Here is a 23,836-nt window from a genome sequence, read left to right as displayed (position 1 = left end):
TGGTGCTAGCTCTGTGCTTCTGTTGGAAAGAACAGTGTAGACTAAAGACGCGGTATAGGCTAACGTAACAAGGTTATATAAACTTGAGCTAACATGATAATTTAATGCTATCAGAAGTATAGGAGGACGGTTATTTAGTATTTCTTAAGGCTTAAATGTGTTACCCTTGGCAAGGTACAAAAAAAAAAAATGTGCTGCTTTTAGAGATGATGGTTGTAAAACTATTATCACAAAAATGCTTTCTAAATAGGAATTGCCTTTTTTTCTTTTTGTTGCCAATCTCATGCAACACCATTTCTTCCTCAGCTATTTCCTTTCTCATTCCCTTTCTTTTGGAAAGGGAAAGTTTGGGTTGTCTTTCAATAATGGTAGGAGGATAAATTCTGAAGGCAAATGACCCCCAAGAGATAGATCATACTGAACATGCCATATATATCTATTTTAGATTTCATAGAACTCACGGAAATTTGGCAGTTGAAAACTTTTTTGTTGTTTAAACTTTCACAAAAGGCAAGGAGCTCTCCTACGTCACTAAATATTTCTACTGTTACTATGTTTGTAATTCCCTGTATGCATTTTACATGACTAGGATATTCCTCACCTTCTAGGAGGTACAAGGAAGACAGTGCAGTGCAGCTGGGCACCTACCTTCTTCCTAGGGCCAATGGTCTAGCTTGGGGAAACTCAATCTGCTGAACTATTTTAATGTACTCAGCATTATTACATATGTTCTTTATTATGTTTTGTTCAAATTGGTTAAAGGGCCAAGGGCCAAAGGGTCTGGATGAGATACTCAGTTTTGGACCCTTCCAGTACATGTTAGAACCCACATCCATCTTTTCTGACGTACACTGTATAAGTTTATACAACAAAGTCAGATCTGGTATTTGGGCAAAGCCATGAATGGAGGAACTGCAACTACTAGGACTGTGGTTGAAGAACAGTCTGAAATGAAAGATCAGTTCTCAAATTAGGAGAAGGAGAAATGGATAATTTAGAGACAAGCAGTTCTTTTTGCTGTGGTGGAGTTTGGGGACTAAAGGTGATGATAATCTGTAAGTGGTGAGGCATTTTTGATTTTTTATCTAATTTATTGTAGTGTCAGGTAATTAACTGATTTTTTACCTTAATTTCTAGTGCAGTCTTTACTACTCAGCTGAAAATTTTACAGGCAACGTATCTTTTCAATTGTGGAAAAACATTCCATACTTCTAATTATTTGCCATTCTTTTTTACTATGGATCATAAAAGTCAAGTACTCTCACACCAGCATCAGGATTTAAGGTCTGAGGATTTTTTTTGTGAAAGGTAATGAACAGCATTTTAAACTTCAGTCCCTCTGAAATTTTTATTTTATTTAACTTTACATAGGGATGTTTGATTTATCTGTACACTAGAGTCTAAAAGTATTCAAAGACGTTGTACGTTGAAATAATATTTACTTTAAAATACTGATTATGCAAAGTGAATTACTTATATTTCTGCAGAAACAGAAAATATAAAACAGAAATATATAACATTGCATTTATAACAAAATGTTTAATTATAATTATATAATATAAAAACAGAAAAAAAAATCTTTTTAGCACTTTCACATGAAGTATTTCTCTGAAATTCTTTTAGAATACTAAGAAAAGGAAAAAATTTTGCTCACATCTATTTCCGTTCAGTTGGTTATCATCACGTCTCCTATAAATAAACCAAAATAACAGGAATGAGCTGATTATGAGTCCCTAAAGGTATTAACACTTTAAAGTGTGCAAGCTCATGTTATATCACACCATTAATCTTTTAAAATGTCGTATCCTCTGACTTTTATACAATGTGTTTATAAAATGTTCTGATAAAGAATAAACATATCAGCAATTTAATTCCTTCACTTTTAAAGGCTTTGGAGCGAATTGCAGTTGGCCAAATGGTAAGTAATATTGTTTATTTTAACCATTCTAAGATAAAATGTGTTTTTCCCCTTTGAATGCTCTCAGTCCATGACCTTATATTGAACTTCTGAATTTCTAGAATCTAAAACACTAGCATACACTACATCAAATCCTGATAGATAGCATGTGTCATCACAAAATTGCATTTTTATTGCTGCAATTGTACCTAGTGAATCTGTTTTCTTTTGACAATTAAGAGTCTGAAAAAAAGCACAGCTTAAAATTTAAGACATTAAGATACTTTTCCTAACTTCTTGCACTATCTTTCAGCAACTACATAAATTCAGTCCAAATGTCTTTCTGATATCCCTGGTTTGGATCACTCTATCGCAGTGTTATATCAACTAATGTAAAAATAGAAATTGTTATGACAAAAACTTGAATCTGTAAGAAACATCATCATTCTCATTTTTAATCCCTGTATATTTTTTTTTCTCTGTGAATACTTTGAATTCTTGTTGTGCAAGTTATCCTATCAGGGATGGTGGACACCAACTGTGCAGATAGTTTAAAGGCAAGGCTGAGAACTCTTCTTTCTGTATGTAAGCCCCCTGATCCCAGTAGTATTCTACTGTAGATGCATTTTGCCATGAATTTTAAATTGGCAATTATAACTAATTTTTTGCAAACACAAAGATATGAAGTTTTCAGTGTATTCTGTTTTTAATAGCATAGTACTTTCTGCATGGTTGAGACTACAGTGTATGATGATTCAGCTAGGGAATTATTCCTTTGTCTTTAAAACAGTTTAGGTAAATTGTTATATTTATTTTGCATAGTAGAATTTGGATCATGATCAGTATATTTTTTCTCTGTTCTTTTTCCCTCTGCCAGCCTTTGAACTGTACTTCAGGGTCCGAGTTTCTTTTTTTCTCACATTCATGGTTATGTTAGAATCTGACCAAAAATGTAAATTTAAGTGGGTGCAAGAACATTAGTAAATTGTCCCCTTAAAGTTGTTATGACTGATTGTAAAGAATGTAGGCCAATATGTAGTTAAGGAAGCCAATACTGGTTTTGTTACTCTGATATTAATTTCAATGCCAATTTTAAATCCTTGCTGTTGTAATGTATTTATTGATTTATTTATTTTGTAGCTGCCTACAGATTCATTGTTTTATCGAGCTGTTCTTCAGGTTATTATAGAAGAAATTTATGGTGTCACCAAAAGGTAGGAAGCTATGAATTCACAGACCACAAACCAAAAATCTGATTCTCTGCCATCTCTGTTCTGTTTTTCTTAAGAAGTCGTGTTTAAGAATCAGTCTCATTAGACTATAGATACATATCGGTATTAAAATGAAGGATACATTTGTTCATCCACATCACAAATGTATTACCTTTCCTTTACCCATAGCTTAAATAGGTCCTCCTTGGTACCAGATACATGGAAAAAACGTCTTCAACAGAGAACAAATAGCAAACTCACTAAAAGTCAACAACGTCTTAGTCTGCCTTGTTATTTGGAATTCCTAGCAACTTTAATAGTGCAGAAGACAAAAATGCATTTCCATTTATCCTGAGAAAAGCTGCTAAATGACCAACAGTTACATGGCTGTAAAGGGCTGCTTACTGCCTATGTCTACATTAGCAAGTACTGCACCCTTGTAAGATGGGATTTGAATAGTTGCTGCTGAGGTCTTGACATCAGCACTAAACTCTTCTGGAGTTGTAGTTTGGATTAACTTTTATCTAATTCTGTGGTATGTGTGCCCACTAACATTTGGAGCACATCCAGAAGCACATGTTCAATTTTAATTTAATTTTTGAGCTCTGAGCCTGTTCCACAGTGCAAACCAAGGTATAGGAGGTGGGCAAAACCAGAAAAGTCGCTTCAGATATTTACTGCTGGTCTAAAATAAATGCTAGTGCAGATACCCCCAAGACTTATGCTATATGTGGAGCCAGACAGCTTACTCTTCAGAAGGTCAAACTCCTGAAAGAGATACCTGTTTATTTTAAATTACATAGAAGATAACACATAAAAGCATTGTTACTAAGTTGTAAAAAAGTGTGAAATAGATGATAGTATACTTCATTTGTTAAAGGAAGCATAATTTGGAGGAAGTAATTAGGATTATACTTTTGAAAAAAAAGTGGGGCAGGCCTACTTTCAAGCTCACCAACGCGAGTTGTCACCATTTTCATTGGAACAGCTAACATCTTCTTTATTGTTCTGAAGCCTTGTGAGATTGTTTTGCAGTTTTTGAGATGTCCATTTCTGGAATGAGTAACACTTAGCAAGCACATTAAAACAATTAAGAGAACTAACTGTAAGACCTTGAACTATCATTAATCTGTTTTGCTTTTTTAAACTACTTGTATATATCATGAATCTAGTAAATATATTGTATGTATCTGTGCTGACCCTGGCCAGCAACTAAGCACCCACCAGGCACTCACTGACTACCCCCACAGCAGGATGGAGAAGAAAATGGGAAGAGCAAAAGTGGGAAAAACCCATTGAGATAAGGACAGTTTGATAACTAAAGTAAAGAGAAAGGGAAAAAGAAAAAAAGAAACACAAAAACAAGTAAAGCAAATACACTCACTCACTGTCTCCCACCCCCAGCTGACTGATGCCCAGACAGTCTCCAAGCAACAGCTACCATGGAAAGACTACCCCCCCCAGTTTTATTGATGAGCATGACAGTACATACTATGGAATATCCCTAAAGTCAGTTTGGGTCAACTGTCCTGGCTAGCTCCCCTCCCAGCCTTTTGCCCAACCCAAGCCAACCTGCCGCAGGGCAGAGCTGTGTAACAGTAGCTGAAACATCAGTGTGTTACCAGGACTTTTTTAGTCACAAATCCAAAATACAGCACCATATGGGCTGCTATGAAGAAAGTTAACCCAGCCAGACCTGGTGCAATGTCTTTCCTCCTATAGCAGAATTAGGAGGGCAGAAGCCTGTCTTCCAGTATCATAGCAGTATAATCAACTGATTTTCAAACCACATCAGCCCAAATGTTAAATGCATCTCAACATTAAATATGACTACAGAAATTATTTCTTCTTTAAAAATAAACATGACTTGATTCTCAATGAATGGGGATCCCTGCCACTCAAAAAACATTAGAACTGCTACTGAGTAGTCTTTCTGTTGACCTCAGTAGATGTTACTTCTGTACCTTAAGAAAGGAGTAAGGAAGATTACTATTACTAAAGAGAGGAAAATGTTTAAAACATTTTAAAGGTGTTGTTTGTTTGTTCTTAAGAAGATATTTGTATTTAATGTTATTTCTCCTTAACTAATTGAAGTGCATACTCAGGAACGGCTACTGTAGCTGAAAATGTAGCTCTACACAACAAAACAGGAAGAGGGCAGTGTTACAGTAGAGCATAGTCAAGAAAGTGAATTCAGACTAACAAAAGCTTTGTGTGTAGTTTCTCCAAAATATTTTAAACAGAGAAAAAAATGTATGTGACCTGCTACGAGTCAGTATTTCTATGTTCATTACTGTAACGTTTTATGAAACTAAACTACCCATATTTTAGCTGTCTTCAAAAGTAAGTTGTGTCTAAAAAGTTCTTCAAGTATTAGCTAGTTATTATAAGTGAAAGGGGAAAAGGAATATTGCTACTAACTTGACAGTAGTGGCTGTCCAAGAGATTTAGTTGCCCTGAATTAAAAATTCAATTAAAATTATTTTTAAAATTTGTAAGTTTCTGTTGCTGGAATGCATGCATCTCAACACTATATTTGCAGTGAACGACATGTTGGGAAAATTTTCTCCAAATCATCCTCTTTCTTGGATTATGTCAGAAAAGCTCTGAAAAAAATGGAACTGGATGATTCAAAGGTGAGTCACTAGGCAGAGACTGTATGAAATCCTTATATACATGTGAGTTCTTGAACTCAGTACCACAATGCAGTGTTTAAACCACTGAGTTGTGTAGTTTGTATATTGCCGTATAAATATAGTTTTATTTTTAGCAATAATAATAGAATAATCCATACTGATATATTAAAGAAATATATCAAAGCTGAGTTGTTTCGTGTTTTTTGGAAATCGGCTTCCATGTATAAATTCTCTAAAAGGTTTTGTTTTTTTCTGACTTTATATAAAGCAAGCCTTTATTATACATAATGCTAACGATCAGAATTTTTGAAAGCCTTTCCAGTATTTATGAACATAATCCTAAAAATCATGTTTGAGGCAAAAAAAAAACAGTGCTACATGCTCCATTTTATACATGCAGTCATTTAGAAGTAAATATAGCCATAAATATTGCTGAATGAAGCAAACATGAAGAACTTCTTGCCTGTGCTGATAATGTACACTCTGATAAAAGTAACTCTTGCACCGTTTTAAATCTATCTGAAATACTATCCAATACAAACTTACTCCTTTTTCATGTGTACTTTCTCTTACAGTTTGGTTCCTAAAGTATTTCCTATTGATTTTAGCCTTTAGACAGACTCCTTAAGTAGCTTTTGAAGATGTTGTGCAGTCTCTGCATGTGCAAAAGCCTATTACTTTTTTATTTAAATTAATGAATGTTAAGGATGAATGTTTACATTTTTAAATAACTTTCCTACGTAGAGAAAATGAAGTAGGTACAAATCTGAGATTTAAAATAGAAAAATCTTTCAGATTTTTTTCATGTTCTCAAATGTCTTGCCTTAGTTCTTTACAATACAACTGTTAAATTGGTCAGCAGATGGCATCATAGCATTAGCCATAACATGGCTATGTGAGCGTAAGGTCATAACCATGCTGTGGGAATAAATTGTTTAACAGAAACTAGAAGGTATTAGATTATTAAAAAAAAAAATTTACAAATCAAAGAAACAATAGCTGTGGCACGTGTGTAAAGTATTTAAGTTGAATGTAGTAGCTTTCAGTAAATCAGCTCTTAAAATCTGAAGTCAAAGTATGAAATCACTTAAAATTTGCCAGGCACATCAAACCATGAGCTAGGAGAAAAATGCAAAACCTAACAAAAATGCAAACGTAAATAAAAGAATGAATAAGCGCAAATGATGCTGGAATCATGCTTGCATGATAAATAGGCGCTAACATAATGCATTTGTCTCAGTTGAAAGCAACTACTAAAATGCTATCTTCCTTATTGTGTGTACATTCATCCAAACGCACTAGTGGATTGATTGTACAATAGTCGATTTAAGTAATTATTGATTAAACTCTGCTGGTAAGGAGTTATACAGTATTTCCTTTAAAATTATTGAACATGTAAACTTCATGTGTTGGATTTTAGAAACACTGCATTTTTCTAGAAAGGGTCTGGGCAAGGCTGCCCCGAGAGAAACATGTCTGGCAATACCACGTCAAGCTACCCGTTTGTGTCAGTGCTAAAGATCTGATTCAAGTAAATGTTCATTTTTGTTTGTATTGCTCCTCATTTTTGTGTGCAGCTGGCTGCATACTGATGATTGAGTTTTATGCTGATCTAAATAATACCATTTTTTATTTCCCAGCTATATTCAAGTCTGCAACAGGACAAAACCAGTGCTATTTTAATACTAGTGTGAGGAAAATTGTGACCGCTTCCTCAGCAGTGGCTCTGACATTGCAGTTTTCATGGTGGAGTCAGCACTATATCTACACGCTAATGGAGAATGTGCTAAATTTCTCTCTTCAGAAAAAAATACTTACGTAGCTAAAATTGTGATGAAGGCTAAACACTTGCTCTCAAAGACAACAAAAATCAAAGAGAAATTTATGTAGAATTTGTTTTCTAGTTCTGTTTTAAAAAATGAACAAAAGAGCAGCTGCACCGCATAGACCAAACGTCTGCTCTGTCTCTGACTGTCTTCAAAAATTGATGCCTAGGAAGAATATAAGACAAGAGTAAGCATATATGAATAATATTTCCAGAATAATCAAAAATGTGCCCATCAGCCACAGAAAATGGAGGCATTCATTGTCTCCATGCATCACTGTATTTAGATGATGTTCAAAAGCAGCTAAGGAAGACTTGGTCAAATCTGAAGTGTTTAGTTTATTACTTTTCCAAATCTGGAGATAAAAAAGTGATCCACCGCAGAGCACTGGACATTAGGGGAGGTAATGAGGGGTGCAGTGTGATACAACCAGGGAGAACCATAAGAAAATATTGTTTGCATAGTGGTCCCTGCTTTGTGAGTGCAAATGCTGGATATTTAACAAATCAATTTTTAAAAGTCAGAAAACTGAAAGTCATAATATCAAATATTAATGCAGTTCTTTTACAACGAGAAAATTGAAGAGAGTTTAATCTCTACATGAGAATAGAGATAACGACCACCACGGTGCCATCCAGTCATTCATTTCCCAGTCTGGACAAACAGAGAGGTAGGATAAACAGGGCAACTGCATAAAACACCTGATCCACCTCAATGCTCATTTATATAAGTACATGCCTTTTGCTAAATAGAGATGAGGGCTCTTTTCAGGTATAAATATCCAAACAGTAAGCTGATTTTTGCTATTGTTTTTCTGTAAGGTTAGGTACTTTAATCCTACCAGTTCTGCATTTCAACAAGCCCCTCTGCCTCCTTCGTTGTGAAGACCTTTACTTATCTAAAATGAGAACCAGACCCTTTATGAAAAGATTGTCAATCAGGAGTGAGTAAGAGTGAGACAAAATAGTAAAATAGTTTTTCTACAAAAAATAGCATTTACCAATCACCTAGGGCCATTCACTGTTACAAGTTTCTGCTCAGGGACTGAAGTTTCCCATTACCTTAGCCAAAATAATTTCCCCCATTGTGTTTTCTTTTCAATGTAGAAGAGCCTGTCAAGTCCAGATTACACACTGAGATGTAAATGAACTTTTTTTTTCTGTCTTTTGGTAAAGAACCATTCTTTTCACACATTTCTCCACCTCAGAGGTAAAACTAAGGCATACACCATGACTTTTGAATGTCTGACCAAATATTCTCAATTTGTGAGGGCAGAGAGGGGGTCTTTTAGTGTCAGCTTGATGCTTCACAGGTATGGTTATATTGCTTCTAGATTTAGAACTAATGGAATTGCTCTGTGGGCCATGGATCCCTGCACAGGTCTTCACTAATAAGGGTGAATACACACTGAGGCAGAATTTTATTCCAGGTTGTTTTCTTTGTCTTAGCTCACTCTGTTCCTGTGTGCTCCATGTTGTATGAGCAAAGCATTCAGCATCACTTAGATAAGGGAGAAATTCTATCAGATTCCTTCTCCCTTTCAACCAGTTTTACCTAATTTAACATAAACATGGGGCTCTCCCTTGAAAGAATGATGTGTTTGTGTCTGTTCTTTCTCCTGGAGGATCTGGCTGCTCCTCCACCTGTTAGTCTTGCTTCTTTCAAGCAACAAGGGCAGTCACTCCTTCCTCTTGCTGCATTTCTTCAGCAGAATGAGTTTCAGCTCTGTTTGTAGCCTTCTTGCAGATACATTTAAAAGTAAGCCTCTTTATTAATTCATTTGGTTACTACTTAGGACAATAAGTGGTACAAATGGCATTGCCACAGCAAAAAGTACTTGTGTAAGTATTCATGTATTTCTAGTCTTAGAAAAGATAGAAAAATGTTCTTAAATTGCCTAGTGTCCTGTAATTATTGGGATAAATCATTGAAATGTTGTTAGAGCTTACCTTACTTTGATTTAAGGTGATTAAAGGTTACAGGCTTACCAGGTTAAGGCTGGGAGACGTGGGGATCTGCAGGCCAGCTAGGACAACTGTTCTGTTAGTAAGTGAGAGCCTCAGCGGGTGGAGCTGTTTAGCAAACAGAAGCTGGCCAGGATTCATTTAAGGACAAAACACTATTTAATGCCACATCCAATTGCAGGAAGATACACAGGTCTGGGAACACGACGCATCTGCAAAGAAAAGTTATTAGTCACTTTGATTTCATCTTCTGCCATATGCATACTGGAGTTACTGCTATGGGCGAATCGCATACAAGGTAGTTATTTAGTCAAAATATTTCACAAATCACTTAACCCTTTCAGATGTACACATGTGCTGGCGAGGTGCAACAGCAACTTTGAAGGAAGGGTCACTGTAAACCTTCACTCACGGAAGAGTGCCTGTCAGTGAGCCTGTTGTTGCAGATGTACTTGGTTTTGTACATCCAAGCTTCCAGGTGGCCTGTGACTGGTATTTTTCAGTTTTGAACAGTCTGGGGTCTGCACATAACCTGAAGTTCCTGCTGCTCTTCCCCCTGAAAAAAAAAAAAAAAGTCATTTATTTGGCGAACAGTCTGAGATAAGATCTGCAACAATAAACAGATGGTTAATGCTCAGTTTCCACTATCCCTGCTTGCTCTACCCCGACCAGACTTCCTAAAAACAGCTGCTGCCCATTTGTCTTTTTCTGATCCTGTGCTTCAGGTAGAGCATCCCACTAAGATTTACAGCTGTCAAATCTGAACTGGTGGATCATGAAAGGGCACTAGACCCATCTGTGAGGTGTTGTACCCATCACAGTAGCACTTGAATTAATAACACAGTAAGAGAAACTCACGTCCTGTGAAAAACTCATTTATCATCTTAAGAGATTTAAACAACTTTGATATTTGATATGTTATGTCTAGCAATGTTAGAATATTTCAAAGCCTTGATTTAGCTGTGTAGCTAAATATAGATACAAGTAGTATCATCCTATATATTCTGCAAAGGTTATGTATTTAGAAGTATATTTAATTAAATGACTGTGTTAGTACTTTATTTGGCTACAATAACCAAGACTTTGGGGTTTATTTATAATTGATAATGGATACATAATAATACATGATTGTCTTATTTTTTAAGATTTTTCTCAATTTATTACATATTATTCATTTGTAGAATAATCCTTATCCTCTAGTAATTATACTTGCAATTTTTATCATTAAATAAATCAAAAGAGATCTGAAATACACTGGGCTTGCTAGTTCAGCTCTACTGGAATTCCTAAATGACTTCTTTTTTGATACATTGACTTCGTGCTTTTGCAAACTCCATAGTATTCAATTTGAGTAATAAAACGTATAGAGAATACTAAAAATAGATTTTGTGTGAAATTATACTAATTATTTTGTTCAGTAACTGGTTATTTTTTGTCAGACAAAATTTGCTTTCTAAAGTCTTTGATCAGTTTTTATATAGTTAGTGCGAATATTTGACATGTTTCATACAGCAGTATTGTTTTTTTTTATGGCAATACTTTTTAAGAAAACTAGCACAAGAGCATGCATATGTGACTTTTTACTTTAATTTGATGAAGCAAACGCCTAACAGTAACACTTGCCTGTACACACACATAAAGCCTGAAAACTAAGTAGCTGAGCTGAGTGATTTCTCAGTGATATATCAAGTAACAAAGAAAGTCAAAGGTCTGAGTTTAATAAGCCTAATAAAGTAGCTGATTCTATTGATTTTTAAAATAAAATAAGGATACGCTGATTTTAAAAATAATTGGTTTCGCAGAAGGAGCACAGATGTACTTTTATTCTAAGTTTCATGTGATTTGTCACTGTTTCAGAACTGCAGTTTTAATATACGTTTCCTTTTTATAATTGCTCAGATGGCAGAGTGAACATGGATTAAGGAGATGTCTTCTCTTATGAGCCAGTTATTCATGTTAGCTAAATCTATATTTAATATATCAAGCTCAATCCTGAATAAATTTTCAGCAGACGTAACTTATGCTCTGCTTGCTTGCATGTATTTACATGATAACAGTGCTCTTTTTAAAATGAATACAAAAACAATTCCAGTTTGCTGTGTTCAGATTCCTGCATCATGAGATGGAAGCAAAGCCAAGAACTTAAATATGGGACTTTCAAAGACTCCTCCTAAGAGAGTTAGAAGTTCCCATCACATAAATGCTTTGTGAAAATGCTGTGGCAAATGTAACTTGCAGATAGCTTCACAATGTGTGGCTGGTAAAATGTTTGGAAACGCCTCTGGAGTTTCTTGGGATCCATCCCTAAGATCATACCTTCCCCCTTTTCAGACCAAACCAGGGACTATCTGACAAGCCTTTTCAAGCTTTATGGTCCCTTCCACCATGCAGGTGGAAGTGCTGCTCCCCACCCCACCCATGTTAGCTCTCTGTCCAGTCTGTGTCATGAGCTGGCCTGATGTCAGTTCCTAACTGTGTTCTACTCATGTAATGGCGAGCAGTCTTTGAGGAGGTTCCTTCCCATTTCTACATCTGTGCTACTCAGAAGATACTGTTTGCAATTTATCACATATATTTCCTAGTTTGTTCCTGTACCTGCTGTTTCAGATGTTCTAATGATCTTCCAATTCATTAAACTTGAACATGGTTGTACCAAAATATGTTGAACAGAATGTTTTACATGTTTTTTTCATCATTTTAAACCATATAATGAAGAGACATTGTGCTCTGTACGTCATTGACAAACAACATTGCAATTAAGTGAACAGGTTAGCCCAGGACAAGATGAAAAGCCTCCATCCTTATGGAGCTTGTCAGGGTAAGCTTCAGTGTTTAGAAAGCTGAACTTTTTTAAAGCAACATATTTGGGAAGTTCCATCTGTCCTAGAAAAATGCTTAATAAGTAAGGTTTCCACAGCCATGTGAGAACATTCTAAAATAATAGACTGAACTCTAGTCCTTACACCTTTAATATATATATTTCTAATTTTGCAAAAGTTTTTTTTTTTGTATGAACTTCTGATTAAGTAATGTTACAAGATATTGACCAGAGGAGCATGGCATTCTCTAAATTTATCCCACAGGATTAGCTGAGTGATGAATTTCTAAATTTAATTTCAGCACCAGTATGAACTCTTTAACCAAAGGGATTTCTTATACTTCCCAAGTTCAAATGGCTGAGTATGTAATTTATTTCCTGCATGTAATGTTGCTCAGTTTCCAAAACTTGGCATATAGATGCTTGCTAGGAGTCTTAACTACAGAATTACTACTTGCAAATACATGTTTTTTTCATGTGGCACACTAGTTGACATGCCAACAGGCTAAACCAATGTTGTTTTCAAGTAGAATGCTTGACGGAATGCTAAATGCCACTGAAATGTCTTCTATGAACTTGGTGTTTGTATGTGAATATTCTCTCTCTCTTTCTTTCCTTCTTTCTTTCTCTCTCCCTCTTTCTTTCTTTCTTTCTTTCTTTCTCTTTTTTCTTTTTCTTTCTTTCTTTCTTTCTCTCTCCCTTCCTTCCTTTCTTTCTTTCTCTTTTTCTTTTTCTTTCTTTCTTTCTTTCTTTCTTTCTTTCTTTCTTTCTTTCTTTCTTTCTTTCTTTCTTTCTTTTTCTTTCTTTCTTTCTTTCTCTTTCTTCCTTCCTTCCTTCCTTCCTTCCTTCCTTTCTTTCTTTCTTTCTTTCTTTCTTTCTTTCTTTCTTTCTTTCTTTCTTTCTTTTTCTGTCTGTCTGCTAACTTGCATTGGAAGAAGCAACTTTTTTCAAAGTTAAATACCATGAAGGTATACCACACAGTTTCTGTGTAAAGTAGCGTGAAAAGAATGTGTCTGGTGCTTTTGCTGTGCTAAAAACACATAAGAACACCTTCCTCATTTTTTGGCATTTGTCAGTGTCTCTTAGAAACATCGTTGTGCTGTGTTCTGCTATGAAGCTAATAAATGCCTATCTTAGCCTGATAGATTAGAATATTATAAAATGTGGTTGGCAAATAAAATAAGAGGAGGAATCATATTGTATGGCTTAATTTTACTGTTATTTTAAAAAGTGTTGAAGAGCCACATACTTAGAATTGGGGAACTATCGGTAGACATGAACTAACTTGAATATATGTAACTGTAATTGGAAGTAAAATGAGAATTTTTGCAGAACTCAGAAAAGGGAGGGACTTTTAAAATGAGATTTCTTATAATCGTGAAGGATCTTGATGTCTACCCCCCACCAAATTTCGTGTTGAGGTCTTTAAATGACAGTGAACACCTTAAACTGTGAAGTTCATTTGTTAGTTTGGGAAATATTGAATGAAGGCTTGGGTAACACTTGTTATATATATAACTATATACACTGCATATATACTCTGCATAATGCTGTTTTCAAGTATAATTGTTTTTGAAACAGGCAAAATACTGTCCCAGTTATGGTAGCATAACATCTTAGTCTGACAAGTAATTTTAAGTGTGACTTTTATTTCAATGAGATACAATTATAAATGATATAGATTGCATTTAATTGAAATGCATTTCAAAATAAATTCTAAATAAACAAAAGTTTCTCAGTAATTACATTATTCGAGAAGCAGGAAGATGTATTTTAACTACCTTAGTCACTGAAAAATTGTAAAAAGTTGTATGGTATGGCCTCTCGAGCATTTTGAACTGATCTAAGACACTGCTCTGCTAAAAGGGTTGCCTTATTAGCTTCTGGTACTCTTGCTAGTGTTCATGACAGTGCTGCTGCAAGGAGAGAGAGGAAACATGGAAATGTGCAACCAGCACAGGGGTAAACAGTCCCGTGGAGGTGGCAAAGAGCATTACGTCTGTTTGACTGTGGGCAGGATCTCTAGGATCTGGCTCTCCTCTGTAGAGAGTGTGCAGTTTGGACAGTAAGAAGTTTTAAGGGTGGGATTTCTAGTTGTCACCCACCTTGTGCCTGCGTGTTTTGTTTTCAGAGCGTGCTCAATCGCCACATTTGTGAGATTCCAGTATACCTTGGGTCTGCTCAGGAGTGCAGCACCTCATTTGCTCTCAAGGATCTGTTGACAGCCTCCTTGTGCTCACTACAGATGAGTCTATTGTATGGTCTCAGTGCCACCTCCAGCATGTGGCATTGTTATAACTAGGACAACGGGAATCTCACTGCCCTCTAGTTCCTCTTGAGTGTTTTGCCTATTTCAGCCACCACACCAAACCACAGAGAAATTACTTTAAAAGAAGGGCTGCACCACCATCACAGTGCAAAGAGGCACGTTTGTTCACAACCTGGTAAAGATCAGGAGCTAAATCAACTAAGGTATACTGGCCAAAAAAGCTCCATATACATTGAGCCTTACTAGAATATCAGTAGCATAAACTAGATCTTTGAGTGTCTTATTAAGACAACGGCATGATATTGTATTTAGGTTCTTTCATGCATTTTGTCTCATGCCGTGAGTTCATAGTATCAGCATCATAATGTAAGTTCTGTGCATGTATTTAGTTTTTATATATATATATATATATACACAAATCTGTGGCAACTTTCTATAGGGAATAGTTATACACACACTTGCTTTACATATGTAAGTCCAATCTTTTCCTGAAAACACAACAAATAAGTTAGTCCTACTTCACCTCAGAGGGATAGCTGAAGATTGTGTTAGGTGCCTAGGAAGTACTGAAGCCAGGTGGCAAACTGTTGCAGTTTCAAACAAAGCCACCATAATCCAAGTTTTGATCTTCTTCCAGTCAATTGACCACATAGCTAGGGACCATTTTCCTTTTAATGCCCTTTTCTATCAATGTATTTTTTGCAGACGTTTTCTCTCTTTTTCAGCTGGCCTGTTATATTCAGCTGGGTCACAAACCAAAGTTTCAGTTGAGCTACAATTTAGAGTACCACCTAATCTATCCGTGACAGCAGGATGCGTTCTGTCAAAATGTGTTAAGTGAGGAGGGAGTGCAAAAGCATTTGGGCTCAGTACTTGAGTACGGCTACAGCCAGGAGACATTTTTGACCCAGCTTTTTATTTGTGAAACATTTCACAGTTAATTGGAATGTTTCGTGTTGAAAATTGGAGAACATAAAGGATGCAAAAGTAGAAAGATTTAGCGTTCATATTTCTACAAATGCAGATATTTATATTTTAATCCAAATAGCCTGTAATTTCAAAAATCCATTATACTGAAATGCTTTTAATTCTCAGTTGAAATGAAAAGCTTATAGAGCAGAGGTCAAATAAACTATTTTATCTCATGACTGATATATTTTAGTTGGTTTGGCTCTTTAGATATTTGCACAGCTTTATTGAAAATAAAATATCAACAAGACCAAAAAAGTCAGTGCATTAGTACTGCCAAATCAACTTCTCAACCTTGCTGCTGTAGTTGGGAATAAAGTTCTTTTTAAATTTAAAAAAAAAAAAAGAGTCAAAGGCTACAAAAATTCTTCTAACCCCTCCCTTTGTTTTAAGGGAGAGCTAGAATTTTGCATCATTCCTGAAAAATGTGTCTAAACTTCTTAAATCTTTCCATGATGGAGGCTTACAACCTCCCCCGTCCTGAATTAACCTCACAGATTTTTTTTTGAAGTTCTTGACTGATTTTCTTTGCTGCAATGCAAGCTCATGAGTTCTTTTCCTACCCACTGTAGACATAGAGAACAACCTTCCTTAACTCTTGGTGGCAGGTTTGTAAAAACTGGTATTATGCCTGCTCTTGATTTTCTCTTCTTTAGACTCATCGGTTCCAGTTCTGTCAATCTGTCTTCACAGGTCCTATTTTCTAGATTTCTTATCTCTTTTCTCTCTTAGGGTTGTTTCAAATAGTTCATTTATTTCTGTGAAATCCGCTGCACCAGAATGGATACAGCATTCCAGCTAGAGCTTTACCACTGCCAAGCAGGGTTGAAGGATTACTTCCTGCGCTTCCAAGCTGTTCCCCCATACATGTCGCAGTACAGTGATTGCTTTTTTTTTTTCAGTAGTACAACTGTGACTCTTGCTCAGATTGTGATCTGCTATATCTCCCAGGTTGTCATTTGGTGTTCCTCATAGGGAACCGCTGATTATTTCTGCCTGAGTGTAGTCTCCCCTGCATTTCCATATAGCACTTCAAACACTTTTCTAAGCAATGATCCAATTTCTGAAAATTATTTTAAATTCTAGTAATCCTGTGCTTTCCTGTTGCACATTTGCAGACTTAGTTAATGTGGTTTCTGCTCTGTCATCTCAGTTCTTAATGAAAACATTTTGCATTTTTAACAGACCTCCACTCACTATGTCTTTTCAGTTGTTCGGAGACTCATTAATAACAACTCTCTGGTTATGGTCATTCAAACAATATTGACGCACTTTGTAATACTTTAATCTAAATCTTGTTTCTTATATTGGGTGTTGAAATTGTTATGTGAAATGGTGCAAAACCCTTGCTGAAGTCAAAATATATGACAACATTTGGTTTCCCCTAACATGAATCCTTCCACCCTTCTTACAAGCAGGCTGACTTGTGATTTGTTCTTGACTAATTCATTACTTATCCGTTTAGTGTTTTTAAATTCTTTACATTTTTTCGGTGGGTTGAATTTGATCAGACTGCTCTATAATGAAAGGCATGCATCTACTAGCAATCTGATACACCATCTTTGAGAGCTCAGTGACAGTTAGTGATAATTCTGAGGTCATTTCATTCCCTTCTTTCCCTTCCCTTCATAAGATGAAGTTCATAATACATACCTGATATGAAAACTTACAAATTATGGAAATATTCTCCAGTTTAGGCTATTTTATTCCTTTATGACTGGATTAGCCACATGCTCTCGGATGACTTTGCTAATAAATGTGTGCAAAAATGTATTAGACACTTTATATTTCCTGGTCTTTTGTCAGTAGCATTACTTTTCTGCTAAGCTGTGGGCTCTTTCCATAACCACAACAGAGTAGCCGTGCTGCAGACCCATTACTGAAATACATCGGGCCAATACATCAAGCTCTTTCATCCCCACTCTTTCCAGCAGCCTACATCACCAATAATGTTGCAGACCTACTTCCCATTTCTCTGACAGGCTTCTTAAGTGGACAGCTCATCTCTCTTCTTTAGCATCCAGGACTGTGGACATCAGAAGGGTAGAGACATCATGACCTACAAAGCCTGGGAAATGTTGTGGTCCGAGAGAAAATGCTTTGTGAAGAGCAGTTATGGTCATAGGTGTAGCTACCTGCTGTGGTGCAGAGGCCACTAAGGGCTGAAAGGGGAAGGGGTATTTGGTTTAGTCAAATTCTTGAGCTGCCTTGGATCAAAATCAGCCCGAAGTCACAAAATTTGCAGTTACAGTGGCAGTGCTGGTAGTGTTGAATCAAGTAATTGGGAAACATGCAGTGGTTCAAAGTAAACGGAGAAACTTTTATTTCAAAGGTGGGTAACTTGTGACACAGTGAAACTGTTATTTCCAGAATCTGACAGTAGGTTCTGTAATGCGAAGTAGCATCCAGGAGTCCTGACTTAAGCTTGATACTCTGACACCAGACTCCACTCTTCAGCCATCTAAATAAATCTCTTGGGCTGGGGGGTGCAAGGTATAAGATATATGGGAAAGGAAATGAGAATATTATCTCTTTTGCTGTGCAATGTTCATTAAAGAACGACTAGAGCTTTCTGAATAATGAATATATCTCAGTATTTCATGTTAATGCAAAATGCTGTCTGAAGAACAGTAATTGTAAATGAGAACTGAGAAATTGCTATTGGAAAATTATTATAGACCTCAGTAAATTGCTAATTTCAAAAACAAAACATATTTCATTTGTAGGATGACTTTTGATTAGGAAAAAAATGTTTCTTATTTCAAAATGGGAATAACTCTGATACCTTTTTTTTATCCTTTGCAGCTTCCAGACAGCTGTATAATGGATTACTATGAAAAATACAAGCACAGAATGAATGAGCTTGAAGCATTTAATATGGTAAAAGTTATAGGATTAATACCATTACCTTGTATTATATATATGCTAGTCTAGAACAAAGCCCTGTTAAGTTTTATGTGGAGGTGGACTGTCTTACACTGTGGTATGCAATCTCAAAAACAAAGCAGCTCCCTCTTCCAAACTTTGGAGCATATCCTATTCAAAACTATATTAGGTGTCAGTAAAATAATAAAGTGAACACATGGAAGATTCTTTTTCAAGAGGGACTATTACCCTGGAAAATGAAATGTCAGTCTCCTTTTAAACCTAGACTGGTCTCCATGCAGTTATTTCATAAAAATTCTTTTTATTAAAATTCATTATTTCCCTCTTTAAAATTGTTCTGCTTCATATAATATCATTTTCTTATTGGACAGTGCCTCAAAACCAACTAAATAATGTAGTTTCCTAGCTTTATGGCATTCCATGTATTTTTGATCTTTAATATAATCTGTTTAGAAGATGTCCACCCCACAGGGAAAATTGGCAAGGTGACATTTGTACAACCACTAGAAAATGATTGACCTTCCTGGAATTGTTCTGTGGAAGTGTAGCCATTGGGAAGTGTATTGGCTCACTTTCCCCAAATCACAACAGCATCTAATCTTTCTTTCAGTTAAAGGTTGTGCTGGCTCCCTGCATAGAAGTTTTGATACTTCTGGATCGTCTTTGCTACCTCAAGGAGCAGGTATTTTTGCATTATGTTTTATGGTACCTAAAGGCTACATCAGTAAAATGAGACTATTTCAGACAATTTATTACTGTACAGACCAAAAGTCTCTGTTGCAGAATTATTATTCTCATATTTGCAAAAGTATAAGCATTCATTCCATTTAGTATAAACATATGCCCAGCAGATGTTTTTATTTTCACCAAAGCAGCAACAGTAAAGCTTATGTTCTTTTAATTGTATGGTAATTACAAGTCAATAAACAATAAAAAAAATAATTAAATATGCAACAAATCTTATTTAATATGACATAGAGATATCTAATAATTAAAGAAATTTTTGGAAATGCTAAACAAACATTATACTGTACATTCTAGAGTTTCCAAAGAATAAGTTTTAGAACATATAATTAAAGAAATTTTGGGTTAAGTCCCATTAGGTTCTTGTTATCATTTCTTAATTAAGGTCTATGATAAGAGAGGGTACACTTTTTCCAACTGTATGGGTCAACTGAGGTACATTTGACTAGCATACAGCCTGGATATATTTTACAAATATAGATGTGGGATTTAATAAGCAAATGCTACTATATTTACTCTGTAATGATTTATGTTACAGTGTTTCTACTAACACTAATTTTGAGCTTGACCTGGTTAACTTAGAAGCATCAATCACACCTTTTCTACACCAGTAAACATTTTTTGTATAAGTAACAAATTGATCAGAAGACATGGTAGCATTTTCCAGCTTCTGCTCAGCCACAGTCAAAATAAAATTTTAAAATAAAGTTTAAATTTATTCATGTGAATAACTGTTCTTCCACTATAAACCTTTCATTTTAATAGCTCCATTTTATCGTAAGTAAAAATTCACTTTCCTCCTTGCCACAGTATACTTGGAACAATTGAGTTGTAGCAAATGTATGCTTTTGTTCTAACTGGTATTTTTACTGAGAGGCAATTTGAGATATTTAAATAATGATGTATTTTCCCAAATGCCAACCAGTTATAAATCACATAGAGATCTGTATGATTTCCAGGATAGAAGATCAGACTTGGTGCATTTAGTGCTAATTTACCTTTTCTAAATGTAATATACCCATTGATTTAATCTTGTACTGGTTGATTCACAAAATATGTCTAGGAAGAAAAAATAGAAATGATAAAAGCCATATGCAACATGAAGACCAGATCCAGCTGGCCCTACTCATTTGAAAAGTCAGTTAATTAGCTTCAGTAGTAGAATGTGCTGCATAAAACAAGTAGAACTTGATCCTTAATATCTTCTCTCTTGTTCAACCAGAAGAAAAAAAAAAGCAGGAAAAAAAAAAAAGCTTTATTGATTAAGGGGCTGGTAAGCTGTCATCTGATAGTGACGGAAATAATTAACTGACTTTAACATACATCCTTTTTTTGTTTGTTTCCTTTTTTCACAACAAATTTTCAATAGTTTTGTTGTTAGAAAAGTGTTTTTCCTGCTTTGCATTAAGAATAATCTTTTTTTTGGTGACTTTGCATTTCAAAATGCGGACCTATTACCGTGTCTTAGCTTTTAAGTCAAACACATTTTAATGTACTTCAATCATATATCATTTTACAGGACAACATTGCCTGGTCAGGACTTGTGAAGTTATTTGATCCTGTGAAATCCCCCAGATGCTATGCAGTTATTGCTCTGAAGAAATAGTCATGTTTTTAAGTGGAAGCAAATTGCAGATAGGTTGAAAGCTCTGAACTGATACTGCTATTTTCTCAATGCTATTTTTAATTGATTCCTCAAGTATACTGAAGTGTTTGCCAACTATTTACTTTTCAGCTGCAGAAATAAAAAATGCAATGCCTCTGTGAATCATGAGAAATAAATAGTGAGCCGTACCTCCTTTATAAATACCACTGTTTCCTCATGTCAGTTATTAAATAATGTTGAACATTTGGCTTTATTATAAAAGTTATGAGCTATATTATGTGATGAGTATTTTAAAATAATGTCAATATTTCTTCTATTTAAGGCATTATCTATCGATAGCTGTCCTCTTAATATTTTAAATCACAAGTTCATTCTTTCATAAAACTTATCATTTTTTCCAGTGGCTGGCATCAGTAGTCTCAGACTAGCCTTGTTTTTTTCTTTTCTGGATTTCTTAGTTTAAACAGAAAATTAACCTGTACTGTAGACAAGAGGTGTGTAGACTTTCTACTTCTCTGTTCTTCATATCATCAGAAGCAGCTTGTTATAGAGCAACCTTGAAGAGACTAGAACCTTCTGAGACTAGATAAAAAATACCTGCAGAGTGGTTTTATATTAACCCCTTCTTTCTTCAGGCATGTTCCTAGCATGACAGGCAAGAAACCATGTGTGCTCTAGTCCAGTGGATGCCAGTGTTTAAGAATCAGTTCCTGTGCTGGGGTTCGCTCTCTAATCCTTGGGCTTTATCAGAAAGCTATTATCTGGGCCAAATGTGTTGGGTATAAATATAAATCTTTGGTGCCCAAGTGAGTGGAAACTTGCTAGGCAGTTTCTGCCTGGTTGTACTGACTTCATGAGTGGGAAACTTACTTGTTGATGCATTTATCTCAATGGGTTGCCTCAATAAACTTGCAGATGTTCAATCAATTAAAAAAGAGAAAAGTTTCTATTGTAAGTAATAGTGCTTTTAATAGAATTTTCCACTGAATATAAAACATAATTAACTACCAGTGCACAGAAAAAAAAAGGACAACAAATAGATAATAAAATACAGATTAAAGAAGAAAAGGAAGAATGCAACTGGTGGGCAGAAGATGAGAATAACAGAAAATATTGTATATAAATTTTATAGTGAAAGTAATAGACATAGAATCAAACTGAGATTCAGATCTGAGTAGGAATAAATCTTTTTCAGACTGCAAAATATAATGAGAGCTTGTGAACATGGCCATTCAAGAAAAGGGAAGTAAGATATTTTTCTAACAAGCCACATCTCTCCTGATGTATTCACTTGGAAGAAATATTTTTTTAGTAGTCTAAGTTCACTGCTGTCTATTTTAGGACTCTCAGTCCTTGTTAGCTCCATGGATCCAGTATGAGCTTCTCACATTTATTTAGTCCCAGTAGGTTCAATCCTTAGAGCTGTTGAACACCTGCAATACCCAAGGAAATTAACAGAAGTTGCAGGTGCTCACAGCATCTCTGGAGTACACCTAAGAAAAGAAAATGGGGCCTTCCATATATGAGATTTTTTGTTATATAGGGAGTGCTGAGGAAACTAACAAGCTGGTAGATTCTTTACCCAGGAGAGGCATCAAAATAAAAATCTTTTCTTAATCTGTAAGCATCTGGAAGGAAAAAAATAAATAGTATACAGTATAAGAAAGCAATCTAAAGTAAATAATGATTAAAAAAAAAAGATGAACAAAAATGTAAGAAAGTAGGTTTCATCGTGTTATGTTTTGCTAAAGCATGATGACTAATTAGTGAAGTGTTAATAATTAGTGAAATGTTAGTCTTGTCATCCCAACCTTGTGTGCTATTGGAAAAAAATACTTGGGGCTCAAATTGCCTTTTTTGTGTTACGAATTGATTCTTCTGCTTTTTTCAGGCCAAATAGTAAAAGCTGGACATGTATGATATCCAAACAATGGTAGCACAGTTATTCACTGCAAGCAAGTGCTTAAATGTACCCTGTCATAGCAAAAACTAGTCATTTCAGGAAGCTTTACCTGGTTTAATTTGAACATAGACCAAATTACATAGGATATACTGACTATTGCTAATTTTGTGTGATATTTTGATATATATAATGCTATCTAAATCCAGAGTTAAATTCTTATTACTATTTTAAGAGGACATTTGGAACAGTTTAGAATAGCAAGCACATCTCTAGGATTAGCCCAAATGCTTTTCCACAGATTCAAAAAGGTCTGAAAAAATTTGCATGTCCCCCCAGCAACTTCTCAGGCTTTTTCATTACTTTTCACACACTTTGCAGTCTATGCAGGCAAAGACAGAGGCAATGTGCTTCTTAGAATAATAACTATCGAGACATTTATATGAAGAGTTTGCATGCAGCCAAATCAGTTGCTGTCTGCTCTCAAAGCTGTTTCAAGGCTTGAGATGCCTGAATACCTATGAGGTACTGTTTACATAATGGAAAAATCACCAGCAGTAATAAAATTGAATAAAACAATTTTTCTTTGTGGTTATTGCCAGAAGTTCTTCCATAATGTAAACAATATTTTAAATACAATGAAGTCTTTTGATAGAAAAGAATCTGCATTTTCTTTCACTGTGACAGTGAGCTATGAATCTTGATATACTCCCTAAAGAATTGCGGATATATGTGCTTTCCCTCAGGTGCTTGCCTGATTCTGTTTGCAGCATATCTATGCATTCTGCAGCAGAATTGGAGTGATTTATTTATTTTTCTTAGGGCTGAAAGCTATTTTTGGATGGAAGAACAAGAGGATATGCAGGCTATGTGTGGAACCTTAATATCCAAGAATATGTAGTAGCTCTAAGATCTCCAACTCTGCTTGTTGTTGTTTTTTTTTTTTAATTCTGCAGTCCTGATTCATGCGTTAGAACATCATGCCATAAAATAGTTTGCACTGATCTAGTTTCTGCGATTTTAGTTTCAAGTCTTTTTTTTAATTAAATATTTTTTCTTTATTACAAATTTTCTTCATTGGCATTATTCATTAATTTACTGCTAAAACAA

At 35.3% G+C, this 23,836-nt stretch overlaps 1 protein-coding gene across 1 annotated transcript in view; it reads left to right on the top strand.

Annotated features, from left to right (window-relative positions):
• METTL25 (methyltransferase like 25) overlaps positions 1-21,029 on the top strand; it is a 63,177-nt gene extending 42,148 nt beyond the window's left edge. Inside the window, exons 7-12 of the mRNA XM_040558378.1 lie at positions 1,889-1,918; positions 3,038-3,111; positions 5,651-5,744; positions 18,396-18,470; positions 19,087-19,158; positions 20,740-21,029. Of these exons, the coding sequence (XP_040414312.1) occupies positions 1,889-1,918; positions 3,038-3,111; positions 5,651-5,744; positions 18,396-18,470; positions 19,087-19,158; positions 20,740-20,826 (432 nt within the window). The 3' untranslated portion in view covers positions 20,827-21,029. The remainder of the gene's footprint in view (positions 1-1,888; positions 1,919-3,037; positions 3,112-5,650; positions 5,745-18,395; positions 18,471-19,086; positions 19,159-20,739) is intronic.
• Positions 21,030-23,836: the final 2,807 nt, after the last annotated feature.

Source organism: Cygnus olor, chromosome 1 (genome assembly GCF_009769625.2).
Source record: "Cygnus olor isolate bCygOlo1 chromosome 1, bCygOlo1.pri.v2, whole genome shotgun sequence".
NCBI lineage: Eukaryota > Metazoa > Chordata > Aves > Anseriformes > Anatidae > Cygnus > Cygnus olor.
This window is presented reverse-complemented; position numbering and strand designations above follow the sequence as displayed.